Source organism: Meleagris gallopavo, chromosome 6, assembly GCF_905368555.1.
Source record: "Meleagris gallopavo chromosome 6, MGAL_WU_HG_1.1, whole genome shotgun sequence".
Taxonomy (NCBI): Eukaryota; Metazoa; Chordata; class Aves; order Galliformes; family Phasianidae; genus Meleagris; species Meleagris gallopavo.
This window is the reverse complement of record NC_139409.1, coordinates 2,487,204-2,512,774: the sequence shown is the minus strand read 5'-3', so window position 1 is coordinate 2,512,774 and position 25,571 is coordinate 2,487,204. Positions and strand designations below refer to the sequence as shown.

Below are 25,571 nucleotides of genomic sequence, written 5' to 3'. Positions count from 1 at the left end.
CAGAATGTGTGGGAAGCAGCACCTGCAGAAGTACAGGATCATAGGCTTAGGTTGGAAGGGATGGGATAGACCTTAAGGATCATTTGGTTTAAACATGCTTTAGTGTGCATGGTGGTGATGAGTTGGTGGTTGGACTAGATGATCTTAATGGTCTTTTCCAACCTTAATGGTTCTATGATTCAATGATGTAGTTCCAACCCCCCTACCATGAGCTGTTTGCCACCAACCAGATCAGGCTGCCCAGGGCTCCATCAGCCTGGCCTTGAATGCCTCCAGGGATGGAAAGTAAGCAGGGACTACCAGGACTACTCCTGGCAGTCCGGGGTGCTGCACAAGAGAGGCATTTTTTGGACAAACAACATAAGATAGGTGAAGACAAAGTACCTGAGGATGATGTGAGGTGGACCCCCAAGGCATTAAGCAGGGAAGCATACGGTGCTCCATCTTCTACTCACCCATGGGTCACTGAGATGCTTCTAGGACTCCAGCCCACAGCATAACACTGTAAAAGAGCTCATGAAAGTGGACTAGGAATTTGTCTCAATATGGCTATGCTTCAGGGAAAGACTTGAAGGAAGTGGTCATGGTCCTGTTTTGATTGGGGTTGGAAGCAGGGAGTCTTTTTTAGGAAGTAGGAGTGAGCATGGTGAAACTTAAGCAGGCTTTGGAGCTTTGGCTGCAAGTGACCATAGAACCTAAAAGGCAAAGCACAGACAGAAAGACAGAATGTTCAGCAGAAAGAGGGAAATACATTGCTGTACACAAGGCTGGAGGTGGAACTTGGAAATGGATACAGGTCATGAGTGGAGGAATGGAGAGCATATTCTTATTTCATCTTGTCTCATCTCATCCTTCCCATAGAAGGAAAAACAGTTTGTAAAGCATACGTGTTATCTAGCTGCCTTTCCCAGACACAGCCTGAGCCGTAGATGGGGAACGAGGCAGAAAAGAGAGATTCTAGTTCTGTTTCAGGCTCTGCTTTTGACTTTGATAGAGACAGTGGAGCACTGTCCATATCTGTTCCATATCCATTTCCTATGGAGAAGACCTCAGAAATGACAGGATATTTCTAAAAGCAGGTTGTAGGCAGGGCCCTGAAGCTCTTGCAATGTCATTTAGGTAGCTTTATTGGCCTACTTGTAGCTGTTGCTCTCAAGTTTGATCAATGGGGCAGTAATGCATCACAGAACATTTCCTGGTAGGCTGCAGTTTGTTGACTAAGCATCTGGCACAATTTCCTCTCCATTATTTCCAGGTGCTAAATCACATTAAATGATAGCTAATAATTATGGTTTATCCTTTCCTAATCATGCTGCTTTCCCAGGGAAGCTGTTGCCACAGGGATGTTGTGGGAGTGTGAATGGGTGGGTAGGGCACTAGGAGATATTTCTATTGACCTGGAGCCATAAAAAAGTTGGAGACCCCTTAGGCTAAGCACACAGAATCCAACCTAGGATATATTATATCTTACTTGAAATGTATTTATTTATTTTCTGGGCCATTTTTTTTTTCCATCAGAAAAGTCAATTGCATCAAAATGGAGATGTTTTACAAGACTTCCTAAATTTCAAGGCAAAAAAAAGGATAGTTTTGACTTTCATTCTTTGTACTTTTCAGATAGTTTGAATTCTTGAAAAGAATTCATTTTACTTCTTTTCATTTTGAACATGATCTTATGTCAAAATAGAAAGTCATTATACTATCAAAGAAGCTCATTGCAGAGCATTTAATATTTTGTAGAATATTGAAGTGTTTGGATATTATTGAAGCAGAATGATCCTCTCTTGTCAAAATTCCAATGCCGACAAGAATAAATGCTTCAACAGCATTTTTTTTCCAGTCTTTTATTGTGTAGTATCATTCAGACACTCATATTTTCTGCCTAATTTTGAACTCTCTCTCTCAAAAAAAAAAAAAAAAATCAACCCAGAATTTCCCATAATATGTAAATTTGATTCTTTTGGCCCTCATTACTAGCCTGAGGCATGGCATACTCTTCAGATAACTCCTTCAATTTGACAAGCTGCCTCAATCCAAATTTACTGAGAGTGAAGTATCAGCAGTGCTCTCCTAAGGACCCCTAAATTCATAAAGCAGCCTTACAGCTCTATAAAACGAGGGCTGTAACAGGTAGGCCCCAAACCCATGACTCATTCTCCCCTGTCATAAAACTCTGAGTCCCATCATGAAGATGCTCCAACAGGAAATTGCACAGATTCTTCTTAGAGAAGTAACAAAAGGTGGCAAAGTATTTTAGTGCTGTTGATTCTTGGTGGAGAAAGATGTCTGTGTTCATCTAGCGTTTTCAGTCTGCTTCCCTAACTGCATTTTGGATATAGATTCTTCTACAGCTGAGTTGAAGTATGTAGATGTGTCTTGAGAGCCAGTCTGTAGGATGTCCAGTCATTGCCCAGCACAGTGGCAGTGCTATAATAGAGACAGAATATAGTACAGCTTAAATTAAGAATATTGTCTATAGTTAGCTCTCCTGAGCAGTGTCTTCTCAGTCAGATGTTACCACGGACATCACTTGTGCCTGAAAGCATTGGAGATGACTTTGTGAGCTCCTGAAAGGAAGGCACCTACACATGATAGGTTTTGCCAAGTCCTCCATATGACTTTGTTAATTATAACCTGGATCCAGCAATGCAATGTTAAAGTTGAGGAGAATACAAATACAACAAAATACTGCACAGCCCCATTGTGCTGCGTGCAGCTCTCCCACAGCATCTTGCCTTCTTGTGATGGCCCTCAAGAGGCCAAGTGGACACTGAAGCTTTTGAACTTCTCTGTCAGTACCATGTTTCCTATGCTTGCCCAAACATAGCAGAAACTAATAATCAAATGTAGGAGTTAAAAGCTGTCCCTGAAGCTTTATTATTTCAACCCAAGACAACCCTTAGCCTTCAGAAAATATCTGTTCCACCAAATACTTGTATTTTAGCTCGTTATTCATGTTAAGACCAGTGCTTTCAAACACCACAGAGAAGAAAGAGTGAAAAAGGGGGTTGTTTTATGCTTCTTTAGAGGAATCCGAGCATCTCTCTGTGTTTAACCTCACTTTCCCAATAGATGTTTTAGAAATGGATATCACTGTGCTCTAACAGCCACACTCACCATTAGAGCTTAGCACAAGCCTGATACCTGCTGCTCACTGCAAAATAGTAGTTACACAGTCTTCAGAGGAGGAAAGATGCAATTAAAAAATATTTGTATCAGCATTACAGCTTCTCTGGAAAAGAAGCTGTAATCGTCAGTGTTGCAACTCAGTGAGATCACTGCATCAAGCAGTCTCAACTACGTGCATCTACGTATTTTATGGTGTTGGTCACTACTGTGTTTTTACCAAAAGCTGACAGCATACTGGGTTTCTCTTGCTAGGGCTGGGTCTTTGGGTATTTGAGGGGCTGTGGGGCTGATTGCTCCTTTGCTATTCAGTTGCTGCTCCTCCTCTGAAGAGGGTTGTGCCTGCTGATGTTTCAGACTATTCTTTGATCCTATCAACCCTTCTAGAATAAGAAGGGCAATTCACACTGAGTAACCAAACCAGGTAACCTGGATTAAAATGACAGATGATCTAGGCTTGGTTCTGACTGGGATCAGATAGCTTGAGATGAATCCCCATGTGCGAAAGCAAATCTTCCACTCTGTGAGCTGCGTGCAACATAGATCAGAAAATTGAAGGTCATGGTGCAGCAGTGCTACCTTAGACAGTGACTCTGGCTCCTTTGGAGCTGGCCCGGGCAAGCAAGCCACAGCCCAGACTAACAGCAGTACTGGGCTTTTTAGTCCCTGAGCAGCATAGCTCTGCCACTACCCACACGCCATAGCTGATGCAAAGAACTGTATGCAAACATTGGAGAGCCAGATGTGATTCAGGAGCTGCTGGGGTGTAACCCCTGCTCTACCAGCCTGAACTTCAGCTACTCAGCCAAACTAATACCCAAACCTGCCTTGAACTTAACTTACTCACCCAAACTAATGCCCAAAATGAAATGCCTGAAATACTGTTTTAACCTGCCTTAGCTTACTGAAGTTAACCAGCCTGTGTGAAGGATGTGTATTCTGTGCTTATGATTTACTGGATGAGAACTCTTCATTTTCATGCTTTTCTGACCATAGGAATCTCCAGATGCTGGGCAATTGGCATCTTGTGGGTAGGGGTAATGGAGGACGGTTGGACTAGATGATCTTGTCGATCCTTTCCAACCTTGTGATTCTGTGATTCTATCTTAAATTAAACGCATTTACTTAGCAGGACTTGGAGCCTCAAAGATTGACTTGTTGTACTTCGCAAGGGCAAATACGGGCTCTGAATTCTGAATAATCTCCGCAGTTCCCCACCAAAATCTCTCCTCTCTAGAGGAGATCACATCTGGGTGAAGTCAAAACCATTCTCAGCTCTGCTTTGCTCAGCTCTGCTCTCAGTTTCTAAACTTTCTCTGGGCTCCCCTCAGTCCCCAAAATCAGCACCTGAGTTTATTGTGCTGCCTGTAGTGCCTATGCATATCCACTACAGACAACCAAGCATGCAGATTAAAAAGAGAACATACCAAAATCTACTTCATAACCAAGAAATACACCATAAAAACAGTACATAGTCAAGAAAAGCAAGAAGACGAGGATAAAAATGAGTAATTTATGGGCAGGAAATAATGTTTCTTTCCAGCACTGCCATTGTTCAAACACAGGATAGTTTTGGACAGTGTATGTTGGATGACTCAACTTCACCATCTCCACGTGGCTGACTTCCCCCCACAGAAGGGTGTTCAGCAGCCCCCACGACATCTGAGCGCTATTGTTGGTCACCACTGATAGACCCAGCATGGGATCCACAGTTGAATTCCTGAAGAAATTCAGCTCAAGAGCAGCCATGTGGTCAGTCATAAGCCAAGACCCAAGCCTGATTGCCTTTAGACCGCTGACAGCTTTCCACCCTCCCCAGCTCATCTCCATTGTGAACACATGCAAAAGTTCCATATCCCCTTTGCCACTTGCTTAATCCATTCCTTCCCGCCCCACTGCCGATACAATAAAGCCCCACTGAGGAGATCCACCCACCAGGAAATCTCCCTTTAACACCCTGCAAAGGAGCAGCCAGGTTTATCTTTACAGCTTTTCTGGAAAACTAAATGAGGACTCATCTGCTATAATCCCTCCTTAAGTCTCCAAGAGCAGCCTGTGTTCCCATTTTAGCATATCTAACAGCTCCTACGTGTGTACTGCAAGGCTGCTGCTCCAAATCACGTAGCAGCACATACTTCAAGTCCTTACTATCTCCCTCTGGAGACATAAATGGCTCTTCAGGTAAATGGCTGAGCCTTTGCAACTTCATAAAAATGCTTGAAGAGTTGGTTTAAATGGTCCTGGAGATCTCCCTGAAGAATGAATCTCCTTACTCGTTTACAGTCTCCTGCTAGAGAGTTTGGGAGCACTCCTTCAGTGTGGTGGCTCATACCATTGCCATAGGCCTCACTTTTAAGCATGGCAGCAATGACATCCCTGTTTGAGAAAACCCATGACATTTCTGCTCCAGAATGACAGTGAAGCCTCTCCAGACTTTCACGAGTGCAGAAAAACCTTAAAAAGGCCTCCGGGCAAATATCACACACAGAGCAGATAAAGGTTTGGGATGAAGGTGATCACTTGGGATGGGAGGGACTGAATATTTTGCTTCTTGCTGTTTTTTGCAGTTTCATAAAGGAAGTCTTGAGTTTGTTAGAGAGTACTGGGAGGTGCTTTTGTTGCTTGTCATGGACAGTAGAAGGCTAGGAAGGATTGGAGAAGCCTCCATCAGCACTGACTGGGATCCCACCCTGAGTCACGTCTGTGTCCTCACTGTTATCCCAACCAGTGGGCACAACACACAATGCACCCAGCCTTCCTGTGGGGAGTTTTCCTGGGCAGACTTTCAAACTAAACCACTATTACACTGTTACATTAAACTGCTGGAGACCGAAATTTCTCACCAAGGTTGTGAATCAGATCTGGATGATGTTAAACTAAAGACTGGGTGATTTGATCTCAGCCTTTTCCCAAGACCCAAACCAAGTGGATCCTGTTAGCATAAACAAATCTGGATGACGTTTCCTTTGCTTTTGGGGTCATGGTTTCTATTTGCCTCCTTTATTTGCATTGTCCCTGCCTATCTGGAAGCAGGAAATGCTAATATTTCTGCAAAGCTCCTGAATCATGTTGTCCACTACAGAGACTTGTTGGGCCACGCAATATGCAAGCCCAAGAGTTTTTACCCCTCCCTGCTAACTTTGGAGAAGTATCCATTTGGAAGGTTGCATTTTCAGGCCTGTAGACGTCAAAAGCTTTGTTGTGCCAGCACAAATTCCAATTCCCATTTCCATACTCACTCCTGCAAGCCTTTTTCTGGCAAGTCTGGAGCTGCACTGAAGACGTGAGCTATTTGCATGATTAAAGGTTGCAGGACCAAGCTGATTAGAAAGATTCAGCAAATTTTCCAATCAGAGCATTAGCATAGATCCCCACTATGTGAGGAGCTGGCTCTGGGTGCGTAGCTGGCTTCTCCTCAGAGACATGGAGTGCCTTCCACTGGTTTCTACCAAGAGCTGGAAGTTCTCAGCTGCTCTTGGGATTGATCTCTGCACCTGCAGAGTGAATGCCTGTAAATAATGTTGTGGTTTTGGTGGCTTTTTCTTTATAATATCAAAACCTTCTGCTTTGATTAGAGATGGGGGTGGAATCTGACACTCTTCTCCGGCGTTTAGCTCCTAATTGGAATATTCCCTGTGGGTATTTAAAAAAAAAAAAAATTAAATTGGCCCAGATATTTTTTTATGAATAATGCTTTAATTAAATTTTTACATATTAAATGTACATCAATAGAAATAGTTAGACAAATAGCACGAGTGTTAGTCATGTACAAGCAAAAGGATGAATCAGCCAAAGACTGCGTATGTTACAACACCCTCTCCCTCTGAGGGCACATGTGAGGTGCTGAAAGGCAAAGGAAATTACCATGAGAAATGGAAACGAGTGAGAAGAGGGAGCATAAGAAAAAAGCCAGGAGGAAGGAAGGGTACCACTGGGATTAATAAGGTAAAGGCTCCCCACTGATGCTGTGACTCAGACACAAGTCACAGAGCCGAGGGACTTGAGCTCCATTCCCAACTCTATCACAGATGCTGCACTGCTTTGCAACATTCCTTCATCTTCCTCTCTTTCTCCCCACTTCCACCTCCTCCTTTGCTTTGACCAGGTTAGTTTGATGAGCTCTTCTTCACGTCCACTTCAATCGCAGGTGAGGATTGGGGTTAGACGTTCAGAAGTGTGGTCTGATGGTGAGGGTAGTGAAGCATGAGAATAGATCGCCTGGGGAAGGGGTGGGAGCTCCAACCTGGGAGGTTTTTGAGAACAGGTTAGGCAAACATCTGTCAGGGATAGCTTAGGCAGACTGGATCCTGCCTTTAGGCAGAGAGGGGCAAGGTCCAGCTCTGATATTTATGATTTTAAGCTTTTCTGGATCTTTTCTGAGCCGGTCAGTGCATCTCTAATGTGCTTTCCTTCAGAGCAAAGTACTTCCAAACAACAGCTTCCTGCAAAACTGCAGGAAGTGAGGTGTCTCAGAATAATAATTCTCTAACAAGAGGCACCCTCAGTAACACTGGCTTAACTTCTCTTCTCCTTCCACAACATCAGACAAAGGCCTCTCTAATTTAGAGCAGGCCAAGAGGAGAATCAAGCCCCATATTTTTCTGCTGATGGCCAAACTACATTTTCTGCTTTACCAGATTTATTCAGTAACTGATTTTCAAAGACATTTCCTAAGGGTTCTTGGTTGTTTTCTTATTTTTTTCACTCTTCGCATACCATCCGCCTCCACTTATTACATAGGGCAGTGTCAGCGTTGTCACCAAGGGAGATTACATTTAATAGCAAGAGAGAAATCTTCCGCAGCTTCCATCCCAAGAGACCACAGATGCATGACTTTGATTTGCTGCTGTAAGATAGGCAGGGATGAAAGCGATGTGTGCTGTTAGGAAACCCTTAAGGTACTGGGTTCATCCAGCAGCCTGATAAATGCCTTCCACTCCCATTAAAGTCACTGAAGACAGTGGATGCAGATCAGGTCATCATTCTTCCTTCTCATCCCAGTTGATGTGTTGGACCAGGGGTCCTGCGTTATTCCCACCAGCTCTGGGCTGCCCACACTCCAGCTAAGGGATGTGGATGCTCTTTTGCACCCTGCATAAGAGCTACAAGAGCATTTGGGATGCAAAATCAGGAATGACATCATGATCAGTTGTCAGACATGAAGGCAGGGCTGGTATAGGAGCAAACAGGCATTTAGTGTATTTGAAACAAAAAGAATAAGAGGTATAAGCTGGGAGTTGCAAGATTTTGTGCTAAAATAGAGTCATAGAGTCATTTGAGTTGGAAGGAACCCTTAAAGGCCATCTGGTCCAAATCCCCTTCAGTGAACAGGGATGCCCACAGCCCCATCAGGTGCTCACATCCCCATCTGCCCTGACCTTGAGTGTCTTTGGGGATGGGGTACCCACCACCTCTCTGGGCAGGCACCTCTCTCAAAGCTCTGTAGCAGACGCACAATACAAAAGAGAAGAATCAAAATTAGTAGTGATGTATAGCCTGAGGAAGAGACTGCTTCATCAAAGCAAAGGTTTTCATTTGGCTTATGATGGATTAATGCAGATGAACCCATAGACAGAGGTGGAAGCTGGAACCCTACATTTCTTCTGCGAAATAAAACCCACAGCACCTGTCTCTTCTTCCCACTTGCTCACACACCTTGTTTTCAAAGAAGCTTTCAACACCACCTGGCAGTTATGCAGTTTATGTGTCCATCATTTTCCTTGCCTGGAAGGATCAAACCCATGTGCAGATCAGGCTGGAAGAGATCATCTCCATAGCAGAGCATCTCCATAGTCTGCACGCTTCCAGCTCCACTCACCACAAGGACTGACGAGTGTATGACACGGGGCTGGGTGAGAAAAATGCATCTGTCTAACTAGGTGGGTGGGTGTTGTGTGAGTTAAGGAACCTTAAAATAATTTAAGCATAAGATTAATGAAATTGGCTTGTTTTGTGAATACAAATGATGACTGGTTGAGAAAGAGTTGTCTGGAGGTGTTAGGTATCGTTTGCTTTCGCAGCAAGTTGGGTCTTTTTGAGGTCAGGTCGCTATCTCATGCTGCAACGACTCTGCTGCCATTCTGATTATGGGAAGGATCAGGTAGCAGGAGACCAAAGCTTTACAGTACTAACAGCTATTCCTAATTTTAAACATGTTCGCTGGTCACCAGTTCAGAAATCTGTGTGACTCAGTGAGGAACAGAAAACTATCATGTCTGAAAGTTTCTTGGTGGGCATGAGGTTGCATGTTCCAGTTGAAGACGTATTGCTCATGGAGCTCATCCCTGCAATAAGAGAATGTTTCACAGCAGGTCGATCCTTAAGGCCCCTTCCAACCTAAGCCTTTCTATGATTCTACGCTTCTATGACATTTGTCATAGAATGTCATGTCTATGTCATGTGGAATGAGAACTGTATGGCATCCATCCTCAGGCACATATTTGGTGGGGCCTACCTAGACAGTTTGTGTGAGATCTTCCAGTATTTAAAATCCCAAGTAGATCCAAGCTACAAACTTTGTATTGTCGTTATTGCTATTGAAACTCTGTCTAACACTTGACACCCTAATTAAATAGGCCAACATTGACAGTGAAGCTGAAGGAGACCTTCCATTTATCTAATTTCTGTGGTCTTAGTATTTATCAAGAGCTAAAGTCTTTGGCTTTACATTAAATATGACAGACTGCCAGATGATCTCCTAGCCAAGCATTCACCCTGCATGCTCTTGCTCAGCTTCCTGATTCAAACTGATGACATATTTTCTATTCTGCAGAGTAAAAGGCTAACTCTTCATGGCAGCTGAAATGAACCATTATGGACATACATGCAACACAGGGAGAGCTGTAGGTTAAAAGCACTGTGTTCAGATTCTCCTCATCAGTTTTCAAGTAGAATGACCCATTTCTCCATGACCAGGACCAAGACCAGGATGATCACCATTTCACAGACTTCTCTTAGCAAAACTACCTTTGCACAGGGATGTGTGGCCATAAGATTTATGCATGACAAAGTTCAAGATTTACACCCACCCACCCATCCAGCAGATGTCTTTATGGAGTAACAGAGCTATTTCCTTCAGAAAAGGGTAGTGTATTTCCATTCTTGAGGTTACAGCTTTGATGAACTTATAGATCTCTTCATTTGCACATCTTTAGAAAATACACTCCGTGCTGTATTGTCCTTACATGCACTCTGATGGACAAGTACAGAACTGAATACATTTTTAGACAGATGTTCCATATATTTAGCTCACTTTTCCACTTGCAGATAGTACAACAGCTTCAACTATAATCAGAATATCTGTCATCCAGAGCTTATCTCCTGACTCATAATTGCTTGTAAATCATCCAGTCGGTGTCCCAGGCTTTGTAATTTTCTTATTCCTCTCTGTCTAAATAGATGTTCAGTCCCATTGCTTCAGCTGCTAGCTGAAGTACCAGGGATCAGAAAGCAGGGCAACTGAGGCAGAGGCAGAGCAGGTGAGCTGCTCTGAAGTCAAGCTGTGAGAGTGAGCCCCTCATTCACCAGGAACCACAGATCCAGACTCCAAATCATGTGTCCTTTCCCAAGCTATTGATAGTGTATTGTGTGCTCTGGAAGTTGCATAAAACGTCTCTGCCTCTCCAGCTATGTGAAACTGAAACCCAAAAAAGAAAAGGAAAGAAAAGAGGAAGGGAGGGAGGATGGAAAGAGAGACAAAGAAAGAGGAGGAAGGAAGGAAGGAAGGAAGGAAGGAAGGAAATGGAAGGAAGGAAATGCGGAAAAGGGGGAAGGAGGAAAGGGAAAGGGAAAAGGAAAAAGGAAAAAGGAAAAAGGAGAAGGAAAGAAAGAATTGTCAAAGGTTGCTGGGGAGTGAGCAGTTCCCCTGAAGTTTCTCCAGCACCCAAACCTCCTTCCTTTTTCAACTGAAGCCTGCAAAGCAAATGCTTCTGCAAGCCGAAAAAAAAAAAAAAATTGCTTAATTGCCTCAAATTGATTCCATGGTTTTATTAAGATATTTGCCCAGCTCTATTATGGTTAATTATTTGTGTTACAGTAGACTCCAAGGCCCCAAGCAGAGATCAGGGCTCCATTGTGCTGAATACTGTACAAGCACATAATAACAAAATCACTCCTTGCCCCAGATAGCTTACGATTAGGTGGAAAGCTGCAGTGGAAGCATACCACAGCTGGTGTGAACATCTTCTGGTAGAGGCTAGTGTAGATTTCCAAAGCTAAAAGGGAACTTGGAGAGAGCATGGGCTGCTTTCAATGTGGGTGAGCCTGCAGCCCCTCTCTTTTTGCAAGGGAGAATATTGAGCAATGGAAGAACCCTTTCCAACCAACACTTCGTGTTGGAATGTGGGGGAGAAGAGGGAATAGAGAAGAGCAAAGAGGGGAAAAAAAAGAGTTCCTGTGCATCTCAAAGCTTTGGCCTTGGAAGCCTGGCTGTGGGAGGTTCATGAAAGAGATTGTTTCCCTGGGGATTTCCAGGTACGTTTTGCAGATGCACCAATGCAACACGTTCCAGTGTTTAGGTAAATGCTGAAACGGAAGCACTCGATTCTTCCTCAGCCTTGTGGAGACCCTGTGCCTGCTGCCACTGCCTGCCTCTGCTCCCCAGCCAGAGCGAGAAATAGGAGCAAAAACCACGAAGGGGAACCCTACACTTCTCCTTCCTCTCCACTTGCGCCCTGGGTGCTGCTCAAGCTCTGGGTGCAGCTCTGGGCTGTGTAAGAGGCACCTTGCATTGCCCATCACTTGCTTGCACTTTCCCTCTCAGTGCAGGGTTGAAAGGATGCAAAAGACAGCAAACTGTAGGCAATAATAATAATAATAATAATAATAATGGGAAAATCCCACTGTTTCTAACACCAAACTCAAGCCTCAAGTGGGAACCTAAGTAGAGATAGCTCAGTGCCTGTGTGTGTGTGTGTGTCTGTCTGTGTGCAAAACGGCCCGGCAGAATCCCCCAGCTTTAGCCAGGCTTTGAAAAAGATCTGGGTGGTGATTCAAAATCCAGGTTACGACCTGTGACCTTTGGATGAGAAATTGTTGCCATTTAGGATGTGTTAGGAGGTCCATCCTTTTCATCAAATGCGTGTTTCTTCTTGCTGCGGGAGGCAATCACACCGGTATATCATTAACTCGCAGAAAAGGAGGCTGTAAAAGAAGTTGATGGGGGACCTTAGCCCACACCCTGCTGGGGTCTGCTCGGAGCACAATATCCCAGCGACCATGAGATTAAGCTAAAGAGAAAAGTGAAAATGCTTTTCACGATTCACACGCCCTTTAGATTGTTTTATTAAACCATTTGAATAGGGATTTCCCTTTCGGCCGACAACGGGGCCCGGCCAATGCATAGTTCTAGGTTGCTATGACTTAGTTGGTGCTGGCTAATCACAAGTGAGGGCAAATTTCATATAAAATATCTGGGGCCATTGTCAACCTAATGCGGCGTGACAGTGCCAGCACAAAGGGGGATTCATTCACCCCAGCAGGTAATAAGGACGATTTGCCATACCAACCAGGCAGTCTCGAGGGGGGCTGTCAAATACGATCAGAGCAGCAAAATGGAGCCTTGCATTCCATTCTCAGGTGGGCGAAGGCAATCCTTTTGTTGGACCATGTTGCTTCTGATAACAGAATACAATTATTTTTCTTTTCTTGCTCATATCCTATTGACCAGCGGGGCTGTTTTGCATAGCACTCTTTGGGACTTGTCTTTTCTTCTTGCCTTCTTTCGAGGCCAGGAGAGACCCCCGTGATCCCTTTAACCTGGAAGGCGCCGCGGAGAATTTCAGCCTTGTCCTTCCCTGCTCCCTCTCCGCCTTCCCCTTTCATTAAGGACTCAGTCCTGCCACAATGAGCATGGTGTATCTCTGCTAATAACCCCCAATTGGCACACAGCTTCCTTTTGTCTCAAGCCTTCCAGGGACATCAGGCGGATGGGGAGACAAGGGTAATTTGGGGCAGTTTGAGAGACCCTGAGTTTCAGGCCTTGAGACAGAGATGAAATATTCAGAAGACATTTACTGGAGGTGGGGGGGAACCACCGCTGAGCTTTTCACACATGACCAAGCCAACAGAAAGACAGATAAAACGTGCTTGCATTGAGCAGAGTAGGTAGAGAGACATACATGACAATGATTAGATCGACAGAGAGATTGGGCGATAGAGAAGGAGATAGGGGGATGTTTGCTTTGCGAGCAGCAGACGCGGGTTACTGATACCAGACCATCCTGCTGATTTGCTTATCTTGGGGGTCTGCTTACCTGCAGTCACCTGGGGTTATTTTGACAGCAGCTAATTAGCGAGAGCATTCCAGCCCCCGACCCACCCTGCTCTGCTCAGCAGGCAGCGCGCATTGGCCCCGCTCCATGAGCTGGCTCTACCTGTTTGGGAGCGCAGGCACTGGAGGTTGCAGCCTCAGTGTGCTGAGTGCAGTGATAACCAGGAGCAACCAACAAGGGAAATAAATAAATAAATAAAAGAATAAATAAAACCACTGTTCACATGCTTTAGAGGAACTCGGCCATCAGGATTTTACAAACTGAGTTCATCCAACTTCATTCCATCCAACGTTCGCTCTTATCCTTCGTGTTCCTTGGCAGGAATTGCCCATTTAATAATTTCCCTCCAATGATCTGAATCACGGCTAATCTGATCAAATGTCTTTTTAGGGCCTTTCATCTTTGCAGGGATGTGTTGACACTAGCACGCTGGTTCAGAGGAAACAAGAACTCAATCAGAACTTCGTTCAAAACACAGATGGGACCCAAACCTAACCTTTCCTTTGAGATATGCAAAAGTGTGGTTAGCTTCTTGTTATTATGCTTTGCATTTGCATAAGTCTTTGCATTTTGGGGCCTGATTTTTACGAGGATAAAATAGTCAAACAAACCCTGGAGCTGGATTTTGATGAGAAACAGTGCAGAATCAGCTGGGCATGGAGTTGGCATGGCTTCTTGTGGTGAAGGGCAGAGGCTGTGGCATCATGCAGAGCCCAGCGTGGAGCTGTGGGGGAGCTCTGTGGGATCTGTGGGTATTCTGCACTCATGGATGCTCTGAAGCCTGTGGTGGGAGAGCTGCATGTATTCCATCTCTTTTGGAGGTTAGACCTAATATTGTTGTTTACCTGCAGCCACCAAACACTGGGATTTTTGCAAAGTAGTCTCCCCTAAGCACAGAGAGAAGCCTGCTTAGGAAATGCACCTAAAGACCAGGGGATCCAAGACAAACCTATACATCTCCAAAAGGCAGCAGGTTCAGATTTCAATAGCATGTGGCTCCAAACCATTCAGATCAGTCTGTAAACCTATGCCGAGACTGTCATCTTACAAGGGGCTGGTAGGGGAAAGGATTTGATGATCCTTCTGTGTCCAGGGATCCTGTGCCATAGTAGATTCTACTCTCTTGGACTCTCGTCCAAGGGATCCCATGCAATCCTGCTCTTCTGGAAAAGATTGATGGAGGCTTGAGTAGTTGTGGACATGTCTTCCCTGTGCAGTACAGAGCTGCTCTGGAAAGTCCTGGAGGTACTGCCAAGACATGCAGTAGCTATAAGTCCAGATGAGGTGCTGATTAGAAGGTAGCCATGGTCTGCAGAAATCAGCACACATGCACTTTGAGGTACCAGTGCTCTCCTGGAATCATAGAATCATAGAATCACTAAGGTTGGAAAAGACCTCCAGGATCATCCATTCCAACCATCCACCTACCACCAATATTTCCCCACTAATCCATGTGCCCTGGAAGGCTCTATGCAAGAGTGACCCAAGCATGAGAATCACTCTTTGTGTAATGAGACATGATGCAGTATAGAGCAAAGAGAAAAATTCTCCCTTTTGCCCTTCTCCCCCGTAGGCTGATAGAATACTTAAAGCTCCAGCTATAGGGTGTAAGCTGAACTTTTTGACTATCCTTTATGGATAGTGCACCAAATCTGCTCAGTGGTGTGAGTCATTAGAGCACATCATTTGAATGCATCCATGAGTGTTTCTTTGTATATATATCTGAGTGTTCCATGATATATGAATTTAGTGCATTTCTGCAAATAGAGAAACCGAGGCAGGTTACATGGTTGCTCATATCCAGAGAGGGACTTTGGTCAATATTTGTAGCCTACTGTGATGCAGTCATTGGGATCCAACCTTTTTGTAGTCTCCCTAAAGCCCCCAGAGATATCTGAAAATAACATGGACTTTGAAAGCTTCCTGCCTGACTGACAGTGTTGTGATTAAATGGAAACTCAGAGCCTGGCACTTGACTACTTGGCATTTAGACTTGGAGGACCACCAAGTACAGAAATGGAAGCTTTAAGCAAGTTCAAGATCTCTTCCTACTGCTTTGACTTTGGAAAGCGCTTTTATAGTCAGCATAATTATAGGCAGAATGAATACAGCATGCACTGCTGAAATTGGGAATGTGCTCTTTGGAATGATTTGCCCTACCACCAAGAAGCACAGCTTGCCCCTTTCTTTCTTGTGATGAGCACATCCAAGGCCACCGCTTGCTCCTCTTCACCATCCCTAATGGGTGGAAGGGGAATCTTTAAAAACAACCCATAGCCTTGGTAAAAGGATCCCCTCTCACTGTGCTCAGGGTGTAATTGAGGAGACTCCAGCGGCAGGCCTGGAGATGCTGATGGAAGTCAATGTGTTGAGGTTGGCAAGGCTGGGTTGAGGGAACATGAACACTGGGACCACTCTTGCGCAGAGCTAAAGGAAGCCTGAAGCTGAGCCAGTTAGCTTCTATAAACTCTCTTAGTTGGTTTATCTGAGCTGAAATCTTCTATTGCTACAAACAGGAGGAATACATCTGAGGCTATGAAAGCGAATATTTTGTTTCCAGCATTCCCACTATTTTCCCTGTGACACCTCTGTGATCCTCTCCCACTTTTACTATGGGAACAACTCTTGTTCCCCTCCAGCACTTGGACACTGGCTCTGCAGCATGGATGGATCTTTCAGAAAACATGTGCCATGGGGCTCCCTGTTCCCCATTTTCACCTGGTGCTATGCCAATATTTAATAGTTCTGATTGGCATACCGTTTCTTCTTTGTGAACATAAAAATAAACTGCCTTTAGACACTTTTTATTTCACCTTTCCTCCTCCTTTCCCTGGGGGAAAAAATGCATCCAATGATCAGAGGTGTGACCCTTCACTTCTTTCCTCATCAGTTTTTGCAGAAGGAATTGACCTTGTGCAAGGAGCATCACATGGGGGAAGACTTCATCTCCACGTACTGAATCCTTGGTCCTTGGCTCTGAGGGATCTGTTGGTTGGTAGGTTTAGCACCAGAGGCTGACTGAGTTGTGGGGACTTGAGTCAAAGACTAGGCTTCCTAATCCCTCAAAGCTCATATAACAAATTCCTCACCGTCTTTGGACAATTCCTTCCATCTCTGTAGTATCCATGATGTCTTATCTGCAAGAACTCCCTACCATAGTAACTAGGAGGAGGCTGAGCCACTAAGAAAGGCTCTCAGTATAAGAGGTGGGGCTGTGCTGACTCCAAATTCTAGAATCGCCAGCCTGCATCCAGTTTTATTTCCAGTTTCTTTGGTTGAGGGTTTTATTTAGATTATTTTTTAATCCAGAGTAAATGTAGTGTCAACTCTTGAGCAAATCCAAGCATGAGAGCTGTGGGTTTGTATTCCCTCAGGCCAGGGAGGGAATTCAAACCCTTTCTCACACTCTCTGGGTGCATGCCCTACCAGACAAATGTTGGAAAGGCTTTACACTTTCAAACCCTCAGAGATGAGTTTTCTGAAACAGGTTGCCTGGGCATCTAAAATAGCTGACACAACAGTTAGCTTTCTCTTCTGTGTTAGCTTTGAAAAACAAAGCAGAGTGCTCCTCCTTGAAGTCCTGTTCAGCAGTGGGGACATTTTCTTCATTTTAACCTGCTTCTTAAATAATTCTCCCAAGATCTCTAAAGAAATTGCTGGAAATTTGATGTTTCCAGCCACATCACTGCAGTGCCATTCCTAGTGTGGGCTTGGGAGAATGATCCTCTATTCAAGAGCAGAGAAGCTTATGATCAACGAGGAGGAGTGCCAAAAACCTGAAGACTCTTTCCTTCACTGTTATATATCTCCAGGGGCAATCTGTGACACTTCTATTGTTTCCATGACGTTCATACATCACTCAGACCAAAAAGGTACCGAGTCAGCGTTTCATACTAATGTTTTGAAAAGGATGGCAGCTAGATCCTGGCAAGTAGAATGCTGCTGGCATGGGAGGTTTAGCTCCACAGAGTAGTTGAGTAGCAGTCCTAGAGACATCAGGGTCCCATATACTGAGGAACTTCCATACTTTCAATAGGAGCACCCAGAAAAGTGGGATGCTGAGTCCCTGCTGCTCATCTCTCTGTTCTCCAGGTTGCTGAGGTCTCCTTCCTTCCTCAGAAGGTGTACAGCCCAAGCAAGAGACCCTCCTTTCTTTTCTTTCTAAGAGTGCACAGATCTCACTGCTTTCTTTTAAGAAGTCCCCAGTTTAAATAGAAGTTCCTCCCTCATAAGAAACATCCTAGCTCTTCCAGCTGTGGTCCAGGGCAGAGAATTTGCAGTTTCAGTTCCTAACATACCTGAGGGTGGGTTATGTGGCCTCTCACCAGGAGGCTGCTGCTACCTCTATTCAGCTGAGCAGAGAGCAAGGAAAGATGTAGGGTGTCAATGTCAACAGCAGAGAGAAGAGGGCTCAGTGCTGTGAGACAGAAGTAGTGGACTGCGGATTTTTAAAACAGAAATGAACCATTACATTTGTCCTTCTGCTTCACCATAGCCTTTCTTTCCTCACATCTGGAATATCTGTCTGACCTGGGGTTAATCTTTTAGTCACCAAGAGAAAGACTGAGGAAAAATAAGTCACTGTCTGGGCAGCAGAACCTATAAGAGCAGGTTTCGTATGTCAGACAGTCAAAATATTTATGTGGTTATTCATTTGCCTTTCTCATCCCACATCTTGATGGAACCTTTGTTCAGCTCCAATGCCTTCTGCCTACGGTTCTGAAGACATCACTAAACTGAGCATTGCAGACTCCTGGGGAGATAGGCAGGATTGTTTTCAGGTGTGTGGATAAGGAAGCAGAAGCACAGGCTGACAAGTCACGTAAGAAAGCTGTGCAAAAGCAGGAAATCGAATCTTATGTTACATCATCCTCAGAACTTTGAATTCTTATACCACTACTGCCCAACCGTATCTTTCTGCATCCTGAAATGATGCTCCTGCTGAGCACAGGGGTGTTCTACATTGACCATTCAGACTCCCACCCCCACAGAATGGGCTCTTTAGAAAACAATTTCCAGAAATGACAGTGGATTGGTTGGACAGTCAAGTTGGAAAAGACTACTATGATCCCCAAGTCCAACCCCAACCTATCCCACCGTGCCCACTGACCACATCCCTCAGTGACACATCTCCACAATCCTTAAACACCTCCAGGGATGGTGACCCCACCACCTCCCTGGGCAGCCTGTGCCACTGCCTCACTGCTCTTTCAGAGAAGAAGTTATTCCTAATATCCAATCTAAAGCTCCCCTGGTGCAACTTGAGGCCATCCCCTTCCATATTATTGAGAAGAAGCCAACCCTTGTCTTGCTCCTTTCAGGCAGTTGTAGAGAATGATGAGATCTCCCCTGAGCCTCCTCTTCTCCAGGCTGAACCATCCCAGTTCCCTCAGCTGCTCCCCATCAAAACTTCTGCACCAGACCCTTCACAGCTCCATTACCCTTCTCTGGACAAATTCCAGAGCCTCAATGTCTTTCTTGTGGTGAGGGGCCCAGAACTGAACACAGTATCAGGGTACCTTAGATCCCCACCAAGTCAGGGAAACTTGAGAGCAGGAGCAGGCAGGAATTAAACAAACCAGAGCTATGGTGACCTTGTGCTGCACTGAAAACAAAGTGTTTAAGATGCTCTTAAGCCAGCATCCCCATGAGATATGAGTCCCTAGCAACCTTCCCTTGCCAGATGACTTTCCAGAAGCCCTCTTCAAGTCCTAACGAGATGCTTGTCTCCTGCTACCAGAACCACCCAGAGAGGAATGAGGCGACCTGACCAACGTACTGCACTTTCCTGTTATCTTTGCTAAGTCTCTTGCATTTTTATATGGCACCTTAATAACCCCTCATTTCCATTACAAGTGCATGCTTTCCTTCTGCTTATCTGTATCTCTATACACTCCTTCTCCATTCCTGCAGCCACACCGCCTCCAGCTACAACCTGGGGAGCTCTCTGGTGCTCCATAGGGTCAGGTCTGCTCGGTAATGGGAGTTCAGTCCCATAACTGGGGAGGTGGCAGGACGTGATTCAGGCGATGGCTCTCCTCCATCTGCGTCAATATTGAACTTGCTGCCTGAAGTTAGGGGCAGGAGAAGTAAACCCAGTGCCCTAATTTCATGCAGTCATTAAAGAGATTGGCTGCAACTTTCTCAAGAGACAAACTCCTAACCTCAGTGCCCGGGGCCAGATTTCAGCTTTGCTCTGCCTGCCTGCATTCCCCAGGTAGTTACCATCAGATACAATGCTATTTGCTTCCTGTTGTGTGCTGTTAAGTGGTGGCTGCACTCCACCCCAGGGGTGGCTGCATTTCAAAAGCAGGGGAGTGATTACCGCATATACAGGCTGTAAAAGGCAGTGGGCTTTTTTTTTTTTTTTTTTTTTTTTTTTTTCTGGGAAGAGAAGAGCCAAGCATAATTCGGAGCTTCTTAAGGCAAATCCTATCAATACCCTCCCGGAGCTGAAGACTTTCAGTAAGGGCCAGCAGCAGTGCACAGTTGATGCAATGGACTGGGATTTAGGCAGAGCTGGGTACCTGCAGAAAAAGCTGTGCTTCTGTGCTCCCCTGTTCAGTTGTGCCCAAGTCCTGGAAAAGGCACAGGTTTTGCAGCCCCTCTGCCAGCATTGCTTGATGTTCCCTGGGTTTTGGAGAGCTCTGCAGCTGCATGCAGGGAAACACCTCTTTTCTGAGCTCACGAGTCCCTCCAAAGCTCAAGTAGAATGCAGGACCTGTGGACTCCTAACCCTCCTAACACAGGGCTATACCTCTCACACACACTCAGGATAAAGCCTTCTGCACAAACACTGTGGTTGCAGCTGCTTTCTTTTCAGTCCTAGCATGGTAGGGCCCAGGGGATCTCCAAGGCATTTGCAAACATCCTCTTCTGTCAACCTCTTCTCCCATGTAACAGCAATAAGACAAGAGAGGATGGCCTCAAATTGTGCCAGGGAGGTTCAGGTCAGATATTTGGAAAAACATCTCAGAAAGAGCAGTGATGCAGTGGCACAGGCTGCCCAGGGAGGTGGTGGGGTCACCATCCCTGAAGATGTTCAAGGACCATGGAGATGTGGCACTGAGGGATGTGGTCAGTGGGCATGGTGGGATGGGCTGGGGTTGGACTTGGGGATCATAGTAGTCTTTTCCAACCTGAATGATTCTATGAGTAATCTCTGATCATATGAAAAAAATTTAGGATTAGTTAGGCTGCAGCTGGAGGCAGCAGAGATGTTTCAGCTATTCTCTGGTCACTATATCCTCCAACTCTCTGCCAGAGGATAATGGAACTCATCCCAGCAGTTTATCTGACTGGATTCTGTGAGAAGCATTTGCCTTTCACAGACCATGGGACTGGCCATCGATCTCCTTGGAGACACCATATCAACCTCACCATGCCAGAGGTTTAGTTTCTGGATCCCATTTGAGCTTAGGCAAGAGCAAAGTGCTGAGTCCTCAGTCCTGTTAGAACTGGACTCACCTGGTCATGCTCTGAAGCCAAGCTTTTGCACAACCAAAGAGCTGCATGGTCACTGCATTGGGAAGCTGAGATCCTTCAGGGTGGAGAGATGCTGAATAGGGATTTTTAAAAATCACATTGTGGAACGGAGTGTTCCTTTGGTTCTGGCTCCCAGGGACTTACTAACCTCAAGATGCGCAGCAACGTTGTGTTCCAGGACATTGCTCATACCTTCTGCTTGTAAGTTCATGCACAGTATTTGATTTGCCTATTGCTGTGTTTGGTAGTCTTCCCAAAGCAAAGCAGCACTGCACAAGTTCTTGCTTAAGCCTTCAGACCAGATGAGACTTCTCTGCATGCATGCAGGTTTGATTTCTCCCTGAGAACATACTGGTATTTTGGCTTGGCATATTAAACTCTCCTTGTGTTTGTAAAGCCTGGAAGCATCTAGAAATTAAAGATTAAGCCAAAATGCCCTGGGAAAGCTCAGATCAGCAAAAAGTGGTGCAGAGAACATTAGGGAGGATTTGTGGAGTTCTATGATCAGATGAAGCAAAGCTCGATGAAAGTTGGTGAAGCTGCATCAACTGGAACCTGACCTCCTACCTTCATGGGTCCAGTCATATTTCAGTGCTGTCCTACTCTGATCATTCAACCATTCAAAAGGTTCTTGGTCAACTGGTCTATAGGCAGGAGGTGAGCTCATGTGCTAAAATATACAAGGTTAAAGGAGGCAGGTTAGCAGAACCATAGTCTTCTTAGAACTGCCTCAAGGGATTGAGAACAATCTTTTGAATGATAAAATGTCATTTTCCTGAAGCCAAAACACATTGCAGAGGTGTTTTCTGAGGTGTAGTGCTGAACTCCATAGTCATTTCCAATGAGTGAAGAAACAGAATGAAATGAAAACTGAAAATAAAGCCGATCCTTTGGTATATTCCTATTTTCAAAGCAGTTTGAAAGGTTTTCTTTTCAGTATATTGTGGAAAAAGCACTGGAAACCAGGAAAGCCAGGCCAACACTGAGCTGCCCTTCTCCTCTCATCTCTATCTATGATGAAAGGCTGTAAAGGAAGGTTTCCTCAGAGATTTACTCAGAAACTTTTGGCTGATTCCATCCAGCATATGAGGCAATGGACAGAAAAGGAGAGCTCATTCCAGTCCCCTTGGTCTGGAATTTAGTTAGGCAAAGTGAGCAAAGCTTTAGGTACCTGCACAGTGCCATATGCTGAGCACCATCTCCAAGGTGGCTTTAGAGTGGAGGGTGGGGATAATGCTTAGTTAGATAAGGAAGCATCTGTCCATCCTGATATTTACCCACCTTCCAGCCATCAGCAGCTCTCCCAGAGAAGGAGCATTGAGTGTTGGTCTCACCATGAAATGCAAAGGCTGATGTTAACTGTAGATTTGCATTTTTATGGCCCAAATTCTACTCATCAGAAGCCAACACTGAGGCTCTGTGCATGGCTAAGTGATGCACTGCCTGCAAATTAGTACGTAATATAATTTGTATGCCCTGAGATATTTTGGTTTTGATTGCTTTTTGTTTTGCCATAACTCCATCCTAAGAACTTACACAGAATCACAGAATGGCCAGGGTTGGAAGGGACCTCAAGGATCATGAATCTCCAACCCCCCACCACAGGCAGGGCCACCAACCTCCACATTTCATACCAGCCCAGGCTGCCCAGGGCCCCATCCAACCTGGCCTTGAACACCTCCAGGGGTGGACGGAGCATCCACAGCCTCTCTGGGCAGCTGTTCCAGCACCTCACCACTTTGATAGTACAGAACTTCCCCCTGACATCCAACCCAAATCTTCCCTCCCTCAACTTCAAACCATTTCCCCTTGTCCTGCTGTTATCTACCCTTTCAAAGAGTTGATTCCCCTCCTGTCTGTAGGCTCCCTTTAGGTACTGAAAGGCTGTAATGAGGTCACCCTGCAGCCTTCTGTTCTCCAGGCTGAACAAGCCCAGCTCCCTCAGCCTGTCTTCATAGGGAAGGTGCTCCAGTCCCCTGATTGTCTTTGTGGCTCTCCTCTGGACCCTCTCCAACAGCTCTCTGTTTAACTTACTTAAATTGTGTTTTCTGACCTCAGTGAGCTTGCATCCAGCCTGGTTACTCAGAGAAACTGTGAATGCCCCATCCCTGGAGGTGCTCAAAGCCAAGTTGGATGGGACCCTGACCAGCCTGACCTGGTGAGGGGCAACCCTCATGGCAAAGGGTTTGGAACTGGATGATCTTTAAGATTTCTTCCAACTCAAGCCAATCTATGATTCTATGGTTGCCTACTGTAAGACAATGTCTTTGCACCACAGATGAGAGGAGAGTTTCGTGGCTTTCTGCCACGCCCTCAAGAGAAGATGTTCACAGCACTGATCACGGCCACACGTGGTCTTTTTGCTGGCCAATGTTCACTGATTTCTTTCTTTCACAGCTACCAGGGAATCCGCCTTCGTCCATGCCATTGCCTCTGCCGGAGTGGCTTTTGCAGTGACCAGGTCCTGTGCTGAAGGCTCGGCCACCATCTGCGGCTGTGACACTCGTCATAAGGGCTCTCCAGGGGAAGGCTGGAAATGGGGAGGCTGCAGTGAGGACGTGGAGTTTGGGAGCATGGTGTCTCGGGAATTCGCTGATGCCCGAGAGAACAGACCGGATGCTCGGTCAGCCATGAACAGGCACAACAATGAAGCTGGAAGGACCGTAAGGACATTTATTTTTACCTTTCTTGATCTCCTATACTGATTTCTTACCTCCATAGGGAACTAAGAGGAGTAATCAAACATAAATCTGGGCTGCTTTATGTCATGAAGTGATGATACATGTCCCAAAATGGTTCTTTGCTGGGAGGTGACCAATGGATTCCTGTGCCTGGTCTTAAAGTAAATTCACCCACTCAGATGTAAATGTCTAACTTGGAGTTCATTGTCCATATCATTCCGTAGTAAGTGGATTAAAACAGGCAGCACTATGGTGGAATATGAAGTTTTGGATCTTGAAATAGCTCAGTTGGGTGATGCCCTATTTGTACCTGGGTATAGGAAGCTGTATGGCCAGAGATGTCTGTACTGCAGACATCTGAAGTTAGGAGAGATGGACCAAAGTTTATGGGCAGGATTCAGCTGGTTAAGCAAAGGCAGTTTAGTTTAACCCAAGAAAGATATTCTGAAGCATCCAGTCTGTCCTTGGACTTCTAATGGGAAAGACTGTGGGCCTTCTGGAGGTTCTCTTCCATCTCTGATCTGATGCCTTGGACACTCATGGAGCTTGGAAGCGATGTTATGTCCTTGTGTTTTGGCAGCTGAATCCTAATCTGAGTGCAGCAGTCATGCAGAACACGTGCATCCAGGCCTAGCTATAAAAGAACTCAGCTGCCTAAAGTGAGATTTAGGTAGCCAAATGTACAACTGCAAGTCCCTTCTTTCATACTACAGACCTATAAAATCTATCGATATCTCAGTTTGTGCCTCAGAAGTCCCCAGCATTTGTACCACTCCGGGCATGTTGTCTAGAAGGGCCCATCCTGGTGGAGAAAGCTGAATTGATGGTGTCTGTGGAGTGTGATCCTGCAGGAGTTCTTGAAGGAAGCCAAATGGCTTGGAGCCTTTTTCCCTGCTATCCTTGTCCCGCCCTGTAGAATTGAAGGTGGGGAAAAGCAGGAGAGCATTTCCCACCACCCCTCTTCTCAACAGTGTTCTGTTTCCCAGGGAATATTTAAAGGAGAATGAGAATGTGACTCTGGTGCCTTCAGATTTAACATGGACCATGCCGCAAAGCCAGCTAGTGCATTTTCACTTCTGCCACTGAAAAAAATATACTGAATATATATATAGGGAACTGAAAGTATAAAGTTTTGCCCTTATCATAATGGCTGACTCATAAACAGTGATTCTTTTTTGTAAGGTGGAAAAGTCCCTATCACAGGATATTCTCTTTTTATCTCAAGAATAGTCCATAAATGCCCAAAGAACATAATTTATGGGAAGCAATTTGTGAAATTAAATCACAAAGCTTTTGCTAATGTGGACGATTCCACTGCTCTTATGAGAAAGCTGCTTTTCTTTCTCATGTAGTAAACTCAAATTAGTTCATCCCTCAGTGGAAGAAAGATACATCACTGCAATCAAAAGAGGTTAATGTGGTCTTTTTCCTTCAGGATAAGCCCTCACACGTGCCTAGGAAGATGTATGACTGTGCAGAGCCATAGCAAAGCCAGCACAGTTGTGCAATGCTAGGAAGCCTCTGTTTTGCTAGGATTTTGTGTGAGATCTTCAGGTAGATGCTGTCTAATCTCTGTGGAGTTATTCCACCTCACACCATAAGACAGCTGGTCTGAAACATGGAGTACAATCTATCAAGATAAAGAAATACCACCTGAAACAGAACTTGTCTGCAAGACAAATACAAGGAGTAATGTGGTTTCCTCGAGCCCTGACCCAAATTATCCTAGGTATCTCAGGAAAAAGATGTGCTGTGAGCAAAATCCCTGTGATCTCAGGTCTGGAGAGGTCTTATGACGGTCAGTTTTGGCACTGATTTATCTCTGGATCTTCTACATATTTCAACAACTCTGAACATCTGAAATCCTCTGTTTTATAAAATGGTGTTTGTTATTCTCACCATGCCAGCACCCATGGGTAGCTGTTCCAACCCTCCATGCTCAAGTGGTTTGAGCTAAGCTTGAGCCCATAGGCAATGTTTCATATTAGTTCCCATGTTAGTTCAAACC

The 25,571-nt window shown here is 45.1% G+C and overlaps 1 protein-coding gene across 1 annotated transcript in view; it reads left to right on the top strand.

Annotated features, from left to right (window-relative positions):
- The window catches only part of WNT3A (Wnt family member 3A), a 120,694-nt gene that overhangs the window by 85,926 nt on the left and 9,197 nt on the right, over positions 1–25,571 (top strand). Inside the window, exon 4 of the mRNA XM_085226937.1 lies at positions 23,280–23,545. Coding sequence (XP_085083063.1) covers positions 23,280–23,545 — 266 coding nt within the window. The remainder of the gene's footprint in view (positions 1–23,279; positions 23,546–25,571) is intronic.